Source organism: Microplitis demolitor, chromosome 5 (genome assembly GCF_026212275.2).
Source record: "Microplitis demolitor isolate Queensland-Clemson2020A chromosome 5, iyMicDemo2.1a, whole genome shotgun sequence".
NCBI classification, from domain to species: domain Eukaryota; kingdom Metazoa; phylum Arthropoda; class Insecta; order Hymenoptera; family Braconidae; genus Microplitis; species Microplitis demolitor.
In genome coordinates, this window is record NC_068549.1 from 15,601,889 (window position 1) to 15,615,234 (window position 13,346).

General features: G+C 30.4%; 1 protein-coding gene across 2 annotated transcripts in view; it reads left to right on the forward strand.

Moving 5' to 3' along the window:
• The first annotated feature begins 199 nt into the window (after positions 1-199).
• Positions 200-13,346, forward strand: part of LOC103574932 (uncharacterized) — a 58,225-nt gene continuing 45,078 nt past the window's right edge. The window contains exons 1-3 of one of the 2 annotated variants that reach the window (XM_008554500.3): positions 200-447; positions 619-696; positions 810-1,063. In XM_008554500.3, the coding sequence (XP_008552722.1) occupies positions 354-447; positions 619-696; positions 810-1,063 (426 nt within the window). In that variant the 5' untranslated portion in view covers positions 200-353. Of the gene's footprint in view, positions 448-615; positions 697-809; positions 1,064-13,346 lie in introns of both variants that reach the window. The other variant, XM_008554499.1, reaches the window with a different exon arrangement.

Sequence of the window (13,346 nt, forward strand, 5' to 3'; positions counted from 1 at the left end):
TGATCTCTTCAATTTCAATTAGATTTTATTTTTTCAAAATTGTGTTTAGAATAGAGTGCAGTCCGTAGATTTCTTTACATCTTAATTATTTTTTTCTGCATATAATTAAACAAGAGAGAGTTACACATAGTGTACGGTGGACTCTTGAGCACATTGACCTCGATTCTCGATTCGTTACCTTTCACTTAAAAATTTGTTTTCACCACACGCTTACGTATGCACAGTGAATTGAATAACACAACTACTAGTAGTCGATAACTGATCGTCGTGAAAGATATTACAATTTTCGTTCTTCTGTAAGAAATTATTCACTGTGATTTACGCACTTATCAGTTATTTTCTGTCATTTGTTCATGAATGAGAATGTGTTAAATTATAATACAAATATACTCTACAGAATGGGAATTTTTTTTTTTTTGTTGAGCATTTTTATGTTTACTAGTACTGGTGAGTTTTGTAATTGTAATCAACCTTCACCTTATTACACTGCAAGCGTGTACGCATCTCACTTTAATACTTGAGTCAGTAAAAGATTTGAGTTCAAAATTTTTTATTTGACCTACATGTTTCTAGTTTTTAAATGATAGTATTGATATAATTTTATAATCGTTTTAGAAGTTACCGGACTTATAATACCTGAAGAGTTACCATCAATTCTTTCACTTATATTTTCTAACATACCACCTATTAAAAAAGGCAAGTATATATATTGTTCGTTTACATAATTTTACCTCATAAAAACTGAGAAACTTTCACCGTCAACATTTATTGACTGAATTGAAGATAAAGTAATTTATAATTAAATACAGGAACGGACTCACGGATTGGTCTTGGATTTCGACTAGGTGAACATGCGGATTTCCAGACCATTGTTGAACTTGGTCCACAAAAAGAAACAGATCCCATCGGCAATGGTGAATCAAAGAGGAGACGGCAAATTATATTAGAGTCTACTACGAGAGGAAATTACGGTCCTTGGGATAAATCAGAAGACAAAATAAATTTGGAAAAAGTAAAGCGAAAGACAGCGGAATTCACAGACTTTGTGAAAGATCAAAAAAAGGTATTTTACTTGTATTGATTTTATGTTTATCTTTCGTACTCGAGGAAAAATTATTATAGTGTGATTCGATGCATCTACCCTCATGGAAACGGTATATATTGTGAATATAAACAGAATATATTTTGGAATATATATAAAAAATACAAAAAATACTAGAATAATATATGAAGAATATAAAACTATATTCATTGAAGATAGATATTTGATGTATTTTAGATATAAAAAAAATATATTCATATTATTATGCTTTCTGTTGTTTTAAATAGATTTCAAGTATATATAGAATAGATATATTATTAATCGAGAATAAGCAAGGAATATATATAAGAAGTAATCCGAATACAGCAATAATATTATAATGGAAATACCCTAATGCCAAAAATGTAAGGAATGGAAAAATTTTAGAAGTTTTTCGTGATTTATGCAAAGCTATAACTTCGTGAAAAATAATCGTATCGAGATTTAAAAAAAGCATTTTATAGCTTGAAATCTCTCATTTCAATGTATTTCGATCGAAAATTCTGAAAGCTATGGCTATGGCGCAAACATGAGAAATATCGTGAGACAAAAACTTTCCATTTTTTTTTATCGAAGAGTCCACGGTTTGTGGCAAAATGTCATCACCTAAATCAATGCATATGCTGCACAGTAAGAAATGCATGGCGTTCAACACCATGCTGGTATCGTCTCAAGACAGATACTAAAATATCTTGTAAAGTATTCAAAGACATTATTGTAACGAATCCCAGAAGTATGGCGTTATTTACTATACTGTATAGTACTGGAGCTATTGTATTGCTTACACGAATGCATAGCAGGCATAGTGAAACAGCATGACCCTGAGACCCATACTACGAAGCCGAGAGCACAATGCTACTAGTTTTTCCCGCCATAATGTTTGGCGTGTCAATCAATGTATACTATCGTATTACCGCCAAAACTATATAGATGTTGTTAGACTAGGTTTATCTGCTAGAAGCACTGTCGATACGACAACACAGTAAGGGCTTGACTATTGCCAATGTTACTATTCCTGCAATGGTCGAATCATCTATGTATACAATTTTACAACGTATAAAAATCTTCGATACGATACAGTATGGCGTTCACGCCCAGGTACATATTCAATAGTTATTGAAATTTTATGTTCTAATGTTACGCAGAAGTACAAAAAAATATAAACGAAATGACTATTGTAGAAAATTTAAAAAATTTGTATTTATAAATTCAGTTCAACTATTTTACAAATTTTTTTCAAAAGAAGTCACTCTTACTTCTCAAGAATTGTCAATGATAGGTGTAAAAGAATGGTTATTTCGAGTGTCCTTGATGGTTTTCGAAGATTCAAATCATTTATTCAATTTTTGTTATGTTTTTGAATATCAGCATCAGATACCCATCTGAAAATATAGAGTATTATCCACATTATGAATGACTATGAGTTATGATTTTACTCTGTATACCTTATACACGAATAAAATCGTAATTCACATTATGCATGACTATGAGTTATGATTTTACTCTGTATACATTATACATGAATAAAATCATAACTCATAGTCATGCATAATGTGAATAATGCCCTATATTTTCAGAGTAATATGGGTATCTGATGCTGATATTCAAAAACATAAAAAAATTGAATAAATGGTTTGAATCTTTGAAAACCATCAAGGACACTCGAATTAACCATTCTTTCACACCTATCATTAACTATTCTTGAGAAGTTAGAGCGACTTCTTTTGAAAAAGATTGCAAAGTAGTTAAACTGAATTTATAAATAAAAATTTTTCAAATTATCTACCATAAGGTAAATGCCCCTATACCCGCTCACTTTTCATTAGAGTGAGGATAAATTACTCAATATAAATAATAAATAAAATGAAAAACCATATTTTTTTTATATTTGTTTTCTAAAGTTTCGAGCATTAGAATAAAATTATAATTTGAAGAATAATGTTGATAGTTAATTATTATTAATTTTTTAAATAAGGTCTTTGAGTGTATCCATAGTCACTCACTAAAAGTTGTCATGTACTATTACTCGATCAACCCGAGTCGAAATTAAAATAATATTTTGAGCCTTAAAAGCCTCATTTCCTTTGTTGTTGTGTTTACCGCTGAATGTAAAACAATATTTTGATCCTCAATGTCCTAGAATAAAGTATAGAGTCAAAAATTAGAGTTTTAGAACAGTATTTTGAACCTCCAGAGCCTACCGTTGCTCACAAAACAATTTTTTTTTTATTCTATAGCCTACCGTGAGAATAAGTAGGTCAATTTTACAGTTTTAATTGATAGAACATAGACATATCACAGTCAAAAAAATTTTCTAAGTCCATTCTTAGACTTTTTAACACTTTTTATATTAATTTAACACTTTTGTATATTAATTCTTTTAAAATTATACAAAAAAAGTGTTCAATCATTGACACAAAATAGTAGTTCATCTATCGAGTGCGATCGTGTTTAAGACGCGAGTGAAATTAAAAGTAAAAATTAGAGAGAAGTCGGTAAGTGGACGAATTTAAATGATGATAAATTTTGTCACCAGATGGCTCGTTAAGTTACTTCGGTATTTTTTGGTCGTTTGCTATCGCACATGTAACCAAAAAATATTTTTTGATCCGATGATGACGTCACTTTTAGAACGATTACGTATCTTTTTTTTCAGCTGTATCTTATCTGATATTTTTATCTGCCGGCTATAGGCGCTAAATGTCGTAGATTTCAAGTATCTGTCACAAAAAAGAACTTTATGATTCTTCTTGAAATTCGTTTTAACAAATGAGAAATAAATTTTACGTAAAAAATATGAGTACATTATAAATGATTTTTAATAAAAAATACGTAATTGAATAAATATTTGAACCATTAAATTTTATAGAATTTTTTATTTATTATTATCTCCAATAATTACAACCATAGTGAGAATTCTCAGAAATTTGAATGAAAATTAATGAAAGTAATAAACAAAAAATTACATTAGTGAATTAATGATTTGAGTAGCTTTCTACTCTAATTCCTGAAAATTTTAATAAATTATTAAAAAGAATGATTTTTTTATTTTCAATTTTTTCCCGCCCCCAGCAGCCATTTTGATTTGAATTTCTTCACCTTTCCCTTACCTATTTCGCATCAACTAATAAAAATCTTCCTGACGGTACAAATTTAGGCTGATTTTATGGTTTTAGAACAATAATTTCAACCTAAACATGGTAAAAGCGAACAAAAGTACCAAGTTTAGGCCGAAATTATGGTTCTGATGTATAGGTCATCATAGTCTAAAACAATAATTTTAGCCCTCCTTGCCTTTCAGCAAGACTTAGAGGCTCAAATTATTTTTTTAATTTCGACTCAGGGACTGCTGAATCATTGAAGAAACATTGTATCTTTCGTATCATATTTATGTTTAAAACTACACAGAAAATAAAATTATTTGGCTCAAAGTAATGTTTCTTGAGCCAAGAAACTTTTGAGGACATAGAATGGAAATTGAGATTTTCTTGAGGGAAGTAAAAAAATTCTTTGGATTTTCAATCTTGAAAAAAGAAAAAATATTTTTGACTCAATAAATCTTCAAAGATTGATTCAACAATTGAGTTATTTAGTTAAATAATTTAAGTTTCTTGATTTAATAAATATTGTTCCTTACTGTAATATATTTATTACTTTAACCAAAAAATATAAATGTTCAGCATAAGGAAGTTACAATAATAAATAAAGTAATGCGATGTTTTGGATCAATAAAAAATGATAACTTCAACTAAAATACAAATCTCGAACCACGAGTCTTGCGGGCTTAAGCCAAGTAAGTTTTCTCTTGGATTCACGCAGAGGTTCTCCCACTCTTTTCTCACTACTCTTTCTCTATCTTTGTCAGTCCTACACAAGAAATTGAAATTTCGTCCTCGTTGTAAGGATAAGGAGATGAAATTTGAAAAGAAAAATAAGAAGAATTATTGCATAAATGTTGTTATAATTATTTTTAAGTTTAGCAAATATTTGGACACTTATGTATTTTATTTATTATGAATTCTGCTATTTTAGGAATTTCCGAGGGAAACTTTGTCTCTTTTTTTCGAATTTAATTAAATTTATAAAAGCTTAAAAAGGTAAAATTCCATAGAATTATGAAAAAAAGGAATAAATGAATCAATAAATATAAGAATTAAATATATGTTTTTTTTTCAAAACTGCATTGATTGAATTTAAAACTATTGCAAAAAATAAAAAGAACATCATTTGAATTAAAATTTTAATAATAAATATTTATTAGTTATTATAATTTAAAATAAAATATTCTTAAATTGAGAAACCTTGATGATTCACAAATGAAGGCAAAATTTTTTTTTATTATAAATTAACGCAAAAAATTAAAGGAACAGAAAAATTTTAATAATTTTTGGAAGGCTGTAACTTTGTGAAAAATAATCGTATCGAGATTTAAAAAAAAGAATTTTATAGATTGAAATCACTAGTTTCGGTGCATTTTTATTAAAATTTATTAAATAGTCTGGTTATTACGCAAACATGAGAAATACCGCGAGATGAAAAATTTCTAAATTTTTTTTTTTCCCAAGAGCCCACGGATCGTGGAAAAATTTTCTTAACAAAACCAAAGCATAGGTCATTTAGCGAATTTATTCAGCTTCAATTTGGCTTTTTTTTAACCTTGTAGGACAATTTATCGCAGAGATATCAGCCTTCAAACAAAAAATGATCCTTTTGGCTATGATCATCGATATTTCAGGTACCCATGATTGCAAAGTAAATTTGAGGGCGGCGTTAAAAACTTGAATAAATTCTCTAGAAGACCCGTTCATCATCTTTTTTTGAAAAAAAAAAAAAAAAATAAAAAAAAAATTTATTTATTTTTAACATTCTTTAGAAGTAAGTACAAAAAAATGACTTTTTTTGGTTTTTTAGAAAATCAACCGCTACTCTGCAAATATCAATAAAAAAAATAATGCTGCCAAGGATTTTTTTTTACTTAAGGTACCCCCAATAACCCTATAAATTTTCAAATTGATCTGTCCAGCCGTTTTTTACGGGTGATCGATCAAAGTTTTGCTAAACTATTAAAGGAATAAGTTTTGTTCCTTTAATTGTGTAATCATAATCAAAATGAAAAAATAATTTTTTTCTTACTTTTCTTTCATTTTTGCATTGGTAACTCAGGAAATGTGAGGGAAAGAGAAAAAAAACGAAAAATTTCCAAAAAATGTCAAAAAAAAACTTTCGACCCCAAAAAACAAGTTTCAATTTTATTGAATTCTTAGATTTTTTTTGACATTTTTTGGAAATTTTTCGTTTTTTTTCTCTTTTCCTCACATTTACTGAGTTACCACTGCAAAAATAAAAGAAAAGTAAGAAAAAAATTATTTTTTCATTTTGATTATGATTACACAATTAAAGGAACAAAACTTATTCCTATAATTGTTTAGCAAAACTTTGATCGATCACCCCCAAAAAACGGCTCGACAAATTAATTTGAAAATTTATAGGGTTATTGGGGGTACCTTAAGCAAAAAAAGTCCTTGGCAGCATTATTTTTTTTATCGATATTTGCAGAGTAGCGGTTGATTTACTAAAAAACCAAAAAAGTAATTTTTTTGTACTTACTTCTAAAGGATGTTAAAAATAAAAAAAAAATTTTTTTTTCAAAAAACGATGAACGAGTCTTCTAGAGAATTTATTCAAGTTTTTAACGCTGCCCTTAAATTTACTTTGCAATCATTGGTACCTGAAATATCGATGATCAAAGCCAAAAGGATCATTTTTTGTTTGAAGGCTGATATCTCTGCGATAAATTGTCCTACAAGGTTAAAAAAAATCCAAATTGAAGCTGAATAAATTTGCTAAATGACCTATGCTTTGGTTTTGTTAAGAAAATTTTTCCACGGTCCGTGGGCTCTTGGGAAATAAAAAAATTTAGAAATTTTTTGTCTCGCGGTATTTCTCATGTTTGCGTAATAACCAGACTATTTAATAAATTTTAATAAAAATGCACCGAAACTAGAGATTTCAAGCTATAAAATTCTTTTTTTTCAATCTCGATACGATTATTTTTTACAAAGTTACAGCCTTCCAAAAATTACTAAAAAATTTATAAAATTTTTCTGTTCCTTTAATTTTTTGCGTTAGTGTATAAGTTTTTTTTTTTTTTTTTTTTTTTTTTTTAAATTAATGTATTTATATCTATTTTATTTAATTGGATTAGTGTATCAGAATATTGACGTATAGATCATACAAAATAAATTATACCTAACTTGAAGTATAATATTAATTATATCCAGCGTTTTGGTATATAACTATTTCCATTTCCGCCTACTACACATTTTACAAAAGTACAAAACTTTAAATCAGAATAAAATAAACAAAATCAACTCTTGTGATCAAGAGTAACTTCATATCCTTGATTGTGTTCATCAAAAAAATATTGCTCAATACCAGTGACGACTACAATTCATTTTTCAATAGATTCCAAACATGATTATAATAGAATAATGGTCTATTTTTGGAGGACATCATTAATACTGTACTTTTCATAAATTCTTGGCCCTTATGTTTTACAAATAAGGGACTTGACGTCTTTGTTATTCCAGTAGAAAGGAACGGTGCGAATAACTGAAAATTAGGTACAGCTTGAAGATTTATAATTTTGGATATTGGTCCAGTTGTAAAAGAATTAGTTCGATTATTTGAGTTTCAGAGTAAATTATTAAATTTTAATTGACTCTTCACAGCTACTGTGTGACAGAAATTAACGCGACTAATCGAACTATAGGCTACAATTTTTATTTTTCTGTGTAGTCTTTCGTTGATAAAGCACTCCATATTTCCAATCGGTCCAAATTTTAAAAATAAATAAAAATAATAAATGAGTCCATGATGCTTAAATTTAAGACAACTTGGAAACAGTACCAAAAACTTTCTTAGATACTTCGAAGCAAGTATTTTAAAATAAGCTATAGTACTTTTATGAAAAGCTTTAGGTGTTGTAAAGTCAACAATTTTTTTCAGCAAGATAATTTGTAACGGGGTAAAATTTAATTTATCATCAAGGAAAATCGTGGTTTCCGACGGCTGGTCAGTTACCCGAACCGAAACCCCAAATAAGTACCCGTTAGAGTTTTTCGACTTGTCGCCGGGTGCGCTAATTGAAGAAGCTCGGACTTCTGTCCCAAAATTAATTAAGTGGGGAGACCATTTTCCGGAAGTTTTCGAAAATGGCCGAGCTGAAAATATATAACAACAGGACAGCAGCAAAATCGGGGAGAGTCGGTCGAGCCGACAAGCCTAACGGACGTCCATCTGCCGTGAGCCTTATTCAGAAGACCGGAAACCAAGGAAAGCCCAAGGGAAGCTAGTGAGACGCCAACAGTATCATCCGGTAAATAAGTGTAAAGTTTAATGTTAATATCGAAGTGCTGTGCGTAAATTAATTCTCGGCAGGTAAGCCAGAATTTTTAAATTAACTTACATCGAGAATAAAGTTATCAGAAGTATTAACAACTTTGCGTCTTGAATAGAGCAAATTCTCGGCGGGGGAAGCCAGAATTTATTGTAAAGAAATAAAATAATAATTAACCACGTGTTTGGTCAAATAATTCTCGGCAGCGAGGCCAGAATTTATTAATCATTAATTGTAAATTAAGGAGTAGAATTTCTCGGCAGGAGGCCAGAAATTATAATAGTTATTTAGTCCTTGTTATATAATAAATTAATCGGTAAATTAATAAAATAAAACTTACAAGACTGAAAATCAAGTGCTGTGAAAATCGCGATAAAAGATTGAGATTTTAATTAATTAAAATTGAGAATAATAAGTTGATGTCCGAAAATTGTTAAAAGGAAATCTAAAGCTTAACACGAAGAGCAAAAGACACGAAATCGAGAGAGATAGCGTCAGTTATTCGAGAAAGAAATCTAATACTTGATGGAAATTTGTACAGGTAAGATTTGGTGAATTAGAATAAATGATTATATAAAAGAGAAAATTGAATTTAACTAAATTAAGAAAATTTAAAATGTTTGTGAGACACTCTAAGAAAATTAAATTTCTGTGTGTGTGTGTGTGATAGGAAATAATTCCAGGGGAATTTTTTATTAAAAATTTTGAATTAATTAGATTCAGGGGATCTGACAAGTTGCCTATTTTGTTAATATAAAGTCCAGGGGACTAAATTTTATTTAAGATCCAGGGGATCAGGCCGGTGGCCAAGTTATATTAATAAGTCCAGGGGACAAGATTTTGAAAAATATATCCAGGGGATCCAGCCAGGGGCCAATTAATTATTTTAATTTTATAAGGTCCAGGGGACCAAATATTTAATGTAATACAGTCCGGTGGACGTCTTTGTAATAAAATGATTATAAGTAAAGCGAAACCCGGTGGGTATAAATTGTGGTGATAAATAAAATTGTTAATTATGTTAATAAAAGATTGTGTAATAAATCTAATTCCTCATCCTATCTCACTCTTATAAAATTCAACGACCCTAAAATTTTCTAAACTTAACATTTCCGATTCTGGAAGGCCGAGTCTTATCTCCCAGTGGCGCCCTTATTAACAACAATTAATAAAGGGGCCAAATTTGACAAGGTTGAAAATTACCCTGTTACAAATTAGTGACCAGTTTTCGTCATTTTCGTGAACTAAATCTTCTAATATCAGATTTATATTGAGTACGAAACATAACATTTCAGATGAAGATAGAATGATACATTCATTTTTAATATGATTATTTTTCGATTGGGCCATTATCAAAACCTCGTACTCTATGATTAAGTCTTTCTAGGGTAAAAACTTTTTTTTTTTAAATGTAAGCATTTAATATTTTACCTAAATCATATTGATACACTTCTTCGAGTATGTCATGCATCACGTCAACACGCATAGAATTTATAATGCTATATCCTAACAAATCATTAAAGCAACTTAGACTTTTGATGCCTGCTGAATCAAAATTTTTGGTTTTTATTCGATTATTATTCTGGTTTTGTGCCCTAAGTAAAGAATCATCGACTTCGTAAAAGTCTTTTATTTGACTTCGATTAATTAAACAAAATCTGCAACAGTAATTTCTCGAAAAACTGGTAATAAAACCATGAATCGCATTGACAGCAAGATTATTACCAACAACGGTGAGTAGTGCAAAATAAATAGTTGTTTCCGATGGAGTTTTTTCAAATATTATGTTACGTCCAGAATGACGAACACATGTTATTCAGTCCCTTAATTTTGAGTCAAAGCACTTAAGCCATTTACTCGTGTAGCGAGGACCTCGCTATTCAGTGTCGAGTATGTCAATATACGAAAATATGATGAACGAGGTGAAAGGATGTGTCTTATCACTAGATAAATGAATAGTAATTGAACTAACAATTGGTTTATTCAATATAATAATTTGTCAGGATACGAGATTTGACTGAACTCGAGACCAGATTGTTATTGGTTGTAATTTGATTCGAAATAAATTATTGCCAGGTGGCCTGATGGTTGGTTACGCTTCTTGAATGTTGAGAATTGTTGATGTAAATGACCAAAGGGGCTTACTTATACTGGGTAATTGACAATCTGTTTGAATATACTTCTTAATATGACAAAAATTATTTAAATGTGAATAATAAAGTTTAAAATAGCAATAATATTTAATAGAAATAATTTAATTATTTAAATTATTTGTAGTATTGAATAACAGAATTAAAAATCGAAATTATTTTTATTTAATATAATTCTATTTAAATTAGATAAATTCTGAATTAAAATTTTCGAAGACTCGAACAAAGGAAAAAATTTTAAATTCGAAATAATAATATTATACGTAATCAAGAGCTTGATAATCAATGGGTATAGAGGACCGATTTGCGATGGTTTTTATAGGCGCCATCATAGGTGAGGGGTAGCACGCGTGACCTAGATTTAATTTTGTTACCGGAAACTAATGTTATTAAGCAAAGTAGAACACTTATGGGGTGTGGTGTAAGAAAAGGCGTACGTGACGATCTTGGGTTGAAACTTCTAGAACAATGACAAAGACTCAAAAAAAAGATGATTGAAGTTCCTATGGGTGGAAGAAGGAGATCCGACCCCATGTTATTAAATAGGAGTTATTTTAGTCTGTTAATTATGGGTTATTGATTAGATTTATGGTATAGGTGGTTAGTGATTATTGATCATTATGTCATTATCTTTCGATTGGTTACAGTCATTTCTTTCTATTTTCAGTGGTTTAAATGTTACACCTATTTTTAATTACAATATTCAATAAATTGCATTTATTATTAGGTTCATAGATAGATGTGCGCTGGAGAATTATTGTGATAATCTCAGTTTTTCATTATTTTAATTATTTGTCGAGTTATTCAAAGTAGAATTTAGCGATATAATCGTATGTGTTAAAGAGAGAAGGTGATCATGGTGAGTCATGCGGCACGCCTTAGAAGGAAGCTTCTAGATCCAACTCAATGTTATTAGATGAGCCTTATTTTAAGTTGTCAATTACCGATTATTGATTAGGATTAGGGTATAGGTATTTATTGATTATTAATTCTTTTGTTATTATCTTTAGATTGATTATCTACTGTTATTCATTACAATGTTATACCTAATTATTACGGGATAATTATAAAATAATCTGGAATTATTATCGATTCAATTAGATAAGGTATTTTATCGGATTATTGTGATATGTTTAGTTTCGTTATTTTAATTAGTTATCGAGTTATATAAAGTAGAATTTATCGATACAATCGTATGTGTTAGAGAGAGAAGTGACGAAATACGTCAGGCGATACGTCACAAGAAGTAGCAGTAGCAAGAAGATGAGTCATGAGGCACGCCTTGAGAGAAGGTTCTAGATCCGAATCAATGTTATTAGATGAGCCTTATTTCGGATTGTTAATTACAGATTATTAATTGGGTTTAAGGTATAGAGGTTTGTTGATCATTAATCCCTTCTTCATTATCTTTCAATTGATTATATTTATTTCTTTTTACCGTTATTGGTTTAAATATTATACTTATTTTTAATTATTATGGGATAAATATTGAGTAATCTGAAATTATTATCGATTCGATTGGATGGTATTTTATCGAATTATTATGATATGCTTACTTTGTCATTATTTTAATTATTAATCTGTAAAAACTTTATCTATTTACAAATTTAATTATTTAATTTCCGGAACTGGGTGTTAGAAGGTCGTGAAATAATAATAGTCAAATATAAAAAAAAACAATAAATATATTAACAATATCACAGCACAGTAACTTGAACAAAGGTAAATTTGATCCGATTATAAGAATTAAGAATGTACTGAGTTGATCCGCGTAATTGAACATGGATGTGTGTATCACACCACGCCGAGCGTAACAAATGTTATTTACAACGTAACTAGTTATTAATTAATTGAACAGAATTTGTTTATAGGTAATTTAAGTATAGGAACCCGGTGGAAATACCAGTCCGGGCCGAGCGTAGCAGACGTTGACCGAGCACATGATCACAGAATCAATTGAACAGTTTTTATTTAATCATGATTAATTGAGCATGTTGAGTAAGTTAAATATTAATTGTCAAGAACGATTATACACAATTGATCCGAGCAGCACTTAGAACAAAAAACGACGCCGATGGTCAAGCCACGCGTCGTGGACAGGTTGGAATTAATGATGTTGAGCCGATGGCGACTGAATCAGAAGTATATATAATTATATTGGCAAGATGGTTACCTGGTGAATTAAGCACGTTCTGGAAACTTCTTAATCCTTGACAGAGTGAAAGAATTTGCGGTGAAAACTGGTTTGTACGTAGAGGAAGGAATTCACTGTTGACAGCGTCGTAGCAGCAAAGATAAAACCGGTTGCCGGGGGTGAGTTAGCTGCGTCACCGGACGGCGCTAGCGGCTGAACTCCCGTCGGATCGCGGGAAATTTAGATTGGTAATCGATAATTACCAAACATTCCGGCCGCCATCAGGAACAGGGTTGCTGATTGATGAGATGATCCGAGCAGACACGCCAATGATGATCCACATGAGCTGGTTACGCGTCCCGTTCAGGTGCGAGCGGCAGCAATGCAAGTTTGGCAACTGGCCGCATGAGAATACCATTGATGGTTTTGATTGTGGCTACTCTAGTGAGCCCATCACGCCCAGGGTGAACGTCCGTGACCTTCGCGAGAGGCCATCGATTTGGCGGAGCATTCTCATTGGTGAGCAGAACTAATGAGCCGATTTGAACATCATTCCGTGGTTGACACCACTTGGTCTGGGCC